The 6620-nt window shown below is 36.1% G+C and overlaps 1 protein-coding gene across 1 annotated transcript; it reads left to right on the top strand.

Moving 5' to 3' along the window:
• The first annotated feature begins 787 nt into the window (after positions 1-787).
• Positions 788-4633, top strand: LOC119840071. The gene is made up of 5 exons (XM_038366574.1): positions 788-907; positions 2122-2877; positions 3091-3295; positions 3691-3844; positions 4381-4633. Exons 2-5 carry the CDS (start codon positions 2508-2510, stop codon positions 4552-4554), a joined length of 903 nt encoding a protein of 300 aa, XP_038222502.1. The 5' UTR covers positions 788-907; positions 2122-2507; the 3' UTR covers positions 4555-4633.
• Positions 4634-6620: the final 1987 nt, after the last annotated feature.

Here is a 6620-nt window from a genome sequence, read left to right as displayed (position 1 = left end):
CATATAGATAGAAGTACTTTTTATTTATAAAACCTATATATACTAGTAAGAAAAAATATATAGAGTATATACTTTTGAAAAACACCACGATTGTTTGTTTTGGTTGGCAGTAAGTAAATATACGTATACAAAACCGCGGATTCGAACTAGTTCACATTTTTCCCATATTTGCCTTAACCATGATCATAGTTGCTTAATTTATAAATTCATTAAACAATTTTATAAGCAGCTGTTGCCATAGGCACGTGGTCATATCTGTGTGTTTGTGCCATTGATAATATTTGTCTGTGTGCGTAATGTTTTGACGCTGTTGGGTGAGGTTACATTGATAAGGTTTAGCGGAAATTACAGGTTAAATATATAATATGTATAAGTTTCGGAAAATGGTACAATTGATAATATACGACTATTCAAATTTTAATAATAAATGTGCAAAAACCTTTTATAAATGATTCCATTGTTATTTTAGTATTGTATTATATGTAATTAATAAATGAATAACCTTTGTTTCAAAAACGGGAAATTAGTACTAATATAATGCTCAGTAATGTTCTAATTATCTAATTATTACATATTCTTGAAATACAAAACACGTTAGGCTTCTCATATAACATCACAAGACCCAATGCAATTGCACATAACTTAATCGCTGCCCATAAACAACAAAGCCATACCCCAACACGTGTTCCACAATTTAAACACACGTGCGAAGTCACTCACACACCCGTCCGTGACGCAGATGGCTCTGTGCCGCGGGGTAAGGGCGCGGGGCGCGAGGGTCAGGGGAGGGGGGGTTAGCAAAACGTTAGGTTATATAGACCGCGCGAACGCAGGACAAACCAGTTCAGTTCGTAACGTAAACAAATACACATCCAAGAGGTAGACTTCGGAAATACATACGTAATGGGTATGTATTCTTGACCTTAGATAATATTTTCATCATTTATTTATCGCTTGTTAATTGTTTTGTTTGTTATCTTGGAATCCTACTTTTTGTTACTTCCGATTTCCTCGAAAAAAGGAGTTAAAAAAGTTTTTGGTAAACTTGGGTTTAGTTTTTAATTAATCGTGTTTTGTGTAATTTATTGCTTCCTTTTTATTTTCCCTCTAGATATATGCAAATCATGTAAATTCCCTTTCCGTTATATTAATTTTATTTTAAAAACTATTTGTCAATAAACTATACAAATTTAGGAAATAAAGAAACCTTACGCAATATTCAATATAACATTCAATCTAGTTAATTGTCTATCTTTTATATCCAATGCCGGGAATTTCCTCCACACAAACAGTATCATTTTAATAAGGTCTATAACATACCGGTATGTGTCATACTACGTCTGTAATACCATCAATTGGATAACAATTGACCCCTATAGAGTATCATGCACGTCCATAGTGACATGGTACCCCGATAGTAAAAGCATTCCGATATTTCTCTAGATATAAAAACGTTTGTATGTACATTTGTATCGTTTCTTCTGACCTTTTAAGATCATTCAATTTATTTCTCAGTAACTGATTCGGAGCGACGTTTATCTTTGCATATTTCTGGGTTATACCACAGTCCACAGTTATACAACCTTCATGAATGATGACTGATAGTGATAACTATTTACTCTAATTATTTAGTTTGCAGTCTTGCTAATATTCAATGCTTTGAAATCGCAGTCTATATTTATACAGAGTATGGAAAAATGGGTGACATTGGATCATTAATCTGGAATCGTTTGCGTCATAGGATGGTGGGGTGCGTCACGATGTCATCGTACTTATTCATACAGATCTAATTAAAGTACCGTTTGGTATATTTGTACTTTTGTCACATATCGTGCTTATAATTAGTACCTACATGGACTTCAAAGTAGCTCGGTTATTTTTAGAATCTGAACTCGGAGAATTTGCGCATTTGTATACGTATATATATTGTACATATAGGTATGATATATACAACCATATCGTTCCAGATTTAGATATTTCTTGAAGTATCGCCAATGGAATGCTTCACAGCACTTGGGCATTTATTTTTGTTGAATATAATCATGAAATTTATGAATTTTCCTACATATTTTCCTTTTTAATTTTATTTTTCGTTTGGCTAATGCATAACCTTTTTTACAGATACGTTAAATATAAAACCGTTAAGTAGGGCCAATGAGTGGTCTCTGGACGCGTCGGCCGGCGCGGAGATCGCTCGGGAGGCGCTGCAGACTCCCACCGACATCGCTTCGACCTCGAGCGAAGAGCGCGCCATCCGCCGCGTCATGGGCCGCTGGGGCGCCGAGTGGTTGAGCTGACTCGGCTCAGAGTGCAAGCCCACGGGGCCCCAGTGGCCCCCAGAGCACCCCCTGCCGCCGCCACGGTGGGGGGCCCCGCGCCCAGCTTTGGAACTGTCCCTACAGCAGTACGAGGACCTAGTTGCCAAAGCTGAGGCGATAGTGAGCCGACTAGCGGTCTCCGAGAACTATGATTCCGTCAACAACTTCATCACCCTGTACGAATCTTACATGGCTTCTCCTGACGAGACGTTAGCTGACTTCTTCCCGAAATACAACCCTCCGATCCGCGCGCACAAGCACACTTGCGTCGGGCTGGGCATGGAGACAATGAAGCGTTTGAAGGTGCTCGAAAATGATTTCCCTGGTATCACGAAGGCGATGATGCTGGTCTCTTGTGACGAGAATATTCAAGATCTGGTCGATTACGCGACGGCGTCCCCGGGCCCACAGGGCTTTTTGATTGAAACGGAGAAGGACCACGTGATGCTGTGTATCCACATTCGGGTCGCAGGAAGGCCCGGTGTCTTCCTTTCGGATCTTGGATACCACATCGCGCGTGTGGTCACTGTTATGGCGGATCGATGCTACCCACATACTGGTGAGTTGATATTTTATAATTTATTTAATAAGAATTCCCTGTATTAATGTCTATTATATTTGCTCGACACACTACTTAGTGATTTGACCATTACAGTTTCCTTGCCCATTATATGGTAAAGTTAACATTGAAAAAGACTCCATAATCCATATATTCTACACAAAGACTACGAATATTACATAGTCCATATAAAAATAATCGTCTTTCCTACAGGCTGGTTCACCCAATCGGACGAGCCTCACAGCCGCAAGGAGTACAATTACCAGCTCAACCTGAACAACGCCAACTATGTAGAGTGGCACGAACGGGACACCAGAGGAGCGAGCGTTAAGGAGCGGCTGTCTCTCACCTATGTCGCCAAGCCGTATCTCACTGCTGTCAGTGTTACGGAAAAGAGGAATCTTGTTTGGGACTTAAGGTGAGGATTATTTTTCTTTAACTCACTTCACTTACCAAGAAGGAGGTAAGGAGACAGCTTACACGAATCGATTTATTAGATATTTCCAGTGAATAACGCCATGAAAAACTTGGAGTTGACAGCCTAAAAACTATATTTAAATACATCAAAATAAATCGCCAAATGTTGCAAAGTGTAAAACTCAAGAACGACTTCACCAATTCAGCTACTTTTTTTTGTTGTATTTGTTAAGACAGAGTAAGCTTTTTCTCTCCATAAGAATCAACAAATGTTTTTAGGCACTGAATTTAAGAATCACATAGCAGATTTCACATAAACAGAGCAACCTTCCCCCCTATGGTTAAATATTTGCTCATTAAACATAATATATTAACCATAACATTAACATTTTCCAGGAGTCTTTTAGCGCGTAATCCCAAAGGCCACTTGACGGCCGGCATCTACTTTCCGGTGAAGGAGAAAGACCAGCAGTTCACAATGTTCTTCGACGGTCACAGCGGCAAGCAACGCAAGAAGCTGAAGTTCCAGTCCTTCTTAGAGTTGCAAAAGGTAATCCTCCATTAAACCGTTACGAAGATAAATTTGATCCATTTACTTGTGTTGATTCAGAATTAAAATAGTTGCCATAGCGACGAATTGTAACGTAATTCGTGTTATTAGAGTATTATTCTGATCACTGCTAGTTTTTTTGTATTAAAATACAAAATATTTAATTCTCTTATACGAATATCGCAAAGACCCAAATTAATTCCAGAATGCAAAGTACAAAGTATACAATAGTATCAGTTTGATCCAGCCAATCGATTTAACATAAAGAATCATTCAATAACCTAAATGAAACTTCCTACTAATATTATAAATGCGAAATTTTGTAAGGATGTGTGTTTGTTTGTTGTTCTTTCACGCAAAAACTACTTAACCGGTAGCAATGAAATTTCGTACGTAGATAGCTGAACAACTGGAATAACACAAAGGCAACTTTTATCCCGATATTCCTATGGGTTACAGACTTACGCGGGTGAAACCACAGGCGCAGCTAGTGTTTTTATAACTCTTCCAACTAATTTAACGTTTCGTAATTCCAGATACCAGACGATTTAGTCGATGACGTAGAGCAGTGTAATGAACAACTCAGAATGAGGGACGGGGAGCTTCTGTCCATCTTGAAGAAGTTGGCTTCCATCATGGCTGATGAGGACTACATGGTTGAACTTTTGGACATCAATAAGAAGATCGTGGAGTTGTCCGCTGGACAATAAGTGGAGACCAATAGACCAGTAGACTAGTAGTAGTGCCTTAGTTCGGCTCAATGGGGCTAATAAAATCGTAGTAAAAATATGTTTAGTTTTATTAAAAAAAATAACCCAAAAGAACATATAATATTGTCAAGTTGAGTCATTACATTTACATCTCCAAACTACAATACTTAAATAAATTAACTTTATGAATTACGTTTTTTGATTGACATTTACACTGTTAACACGATATAATACATTTAAATTATATAGGTCGCTGTCATCTTTGGAGTGTTGTACCACTCTAAATTTTAAAATGAGACCAATTTCCTGTCAGACAAAGAGAATCACGCGGCACGCCCATCGGATGAAATTCATATAATAGAGTAACAACACCAAAAATATTAAAAATCTCCTAAAACTGCAATGTTTTGACATATTTATTTATACAAATACAATTTTTACACATAACATCGAGATTATAATAATTAATTAAATTTAACAAACAAAAGGCTTTGAAATAGTGCATCAATATGCACATAACGCCATCTAGTGCCAAACTCAGTAAAGCTTGTATCACGTACTATGACTGTAAACATGGTGTAAACTGCATTAAATACAATATCCACAGATTATTTAATGTCTGTGCATCTACTAGACTAAATTTAAAAATATATTTTTCTATTAGAAAGCACATACATACATAACATTAGGTATTTTTTAAACCAGTCGATGTGTGCGAGGTCGGGGCAAGCGGCTAGTCATTTATATTCATAATGCATTGGTGATCATAGTTTATTTTTAATATTCCATTGATTATTATGTTTTAACATTTCCTTGTACTGTATTTTATAAAAATAACCGTTATTAAGGCTTTTTAAACGTCGTCATGGAAGGAGGTTGTTAAATCGACTGTATTTTTAAGTAGCTTTCGTCCGCGGCTTAGCTAGCGTTAAATTCGGAGCGTTATTAATAGTTTAATCATGTTATTATACCTTTAAACCTTCCCCTTGAATCACTCTATCTAGTAAAAATCACCCCAATAACAATCGTTGAGCAGTTTTAAAGAATCAAGGATACGTGTACGACTTTATCCTATGTATGTAGTAAAGTGTTACGCCTTTTCTATAGGGTAAACCAATATATGGTTATTTTTACTTCAAGGCTGACACTCTAAATTCGGCTGCATTTAAATTTGACCCAGAACTGCTGATTAATTAATTGTTTTTTGATTTATCCCCGATCATTAGCACTTAATTAACTTTATCTGCAAATGTAGTGATATACAATGTGTCAGGGACAACAATTGAAGTTATTTTTTAACCGACATCAAAAAGCAGGTGGTTCTCAATTCGGTTTTATGTGTTTGTTACCTCATAAATTATTACTGGATGAACTGATTTTGATGATTCTTTTTTATTTAAAAGCTGATGCCTCTCGTTTGGTATCATTTAATGCTGTATAGTTGTGACAATTTGAAGGCAGTTTAGTTTTTTGAATTAGTTAATAATTTATTAAATTGTCTTTTATAAGGGTAAAAAATTCTATGTAATATGAAATATACACTATAACATCATAATTATGTATAAAGCTAACCTGTTAAGTATAAATATTTAGGGACAACAGATTTCAGTGTCATCACAGATAACATAACGCCACAGATAATATAACACTACACTAATACCATGATAGAGGTTTAGAGATAAGGCATCTTTTCATTTGAGGTTCTACTAACGTAGATTTGTAGTTAGTTTTTTTTTTTCTTTATATTATTCTCTTATTTTCTCTTCGGTATATTAAAAGCAAACAGCAACCATTTATATTAACGAATAAAACATTTTTATTCGTTGTTTTTTATGAATTATGTATATATTTTTACACTAATGATTTACTGAGAATGTGACAAATCACAACAATCTAAGACCTTGGCCTTGCTCCACCGTTCTAGGAACCCTGAATGTTACCGGCTTATCTATTTTAAATTTCATAGTTATCTGCACTCTAGAAATATACTAGTTTTTCAACTAACGGTGCGTATGTCTTTCTATTATTGCGTGGACGTTAAAGCATGATTAAGTTATAAGAGTTTT

Source organism: Zerene cesonia, chromosome 5 (assembly GCF_012273895.1).
Source record: "Zerene cesonia ecotype Mississippi chromosome 5, Zerene_cesonia_1.1, whole genome shotgun sequence".
NCBI lineage: Eukaryota > Metazoa > Arthropoda > Insecta > Lepidoptera > Pieridae > Zerene > Zerene cesonia.
This window is presented reverse-complemented; position numbering and strand designations above follow the sequence as displayed.

Bases quoted from the DNA above. Each gene is read 5' to 3' on its own strand.
- LOC119840071 (XM_038366574.1), top strand. From the start codon at position 2,508: ATGGCTTCTCCTGACGAGACGTTAGCTGACTTCTTCCCGAAATACAAC. The intron at 2,878-3,090 runs GTGAGTTGATAT...TCTTTCCTACAG, and splicing joins TCGATGCTACCCACATACTG to GCTGGTTCACCCAATCGGAC. The intron at 3,845-4,380 runs GTAATCCTCCAT...TCGTAATTCCAG, and splicing joins CCTTCTTAGAGTTGCAAAAG to ATACCAGACGATTTAGTCGA.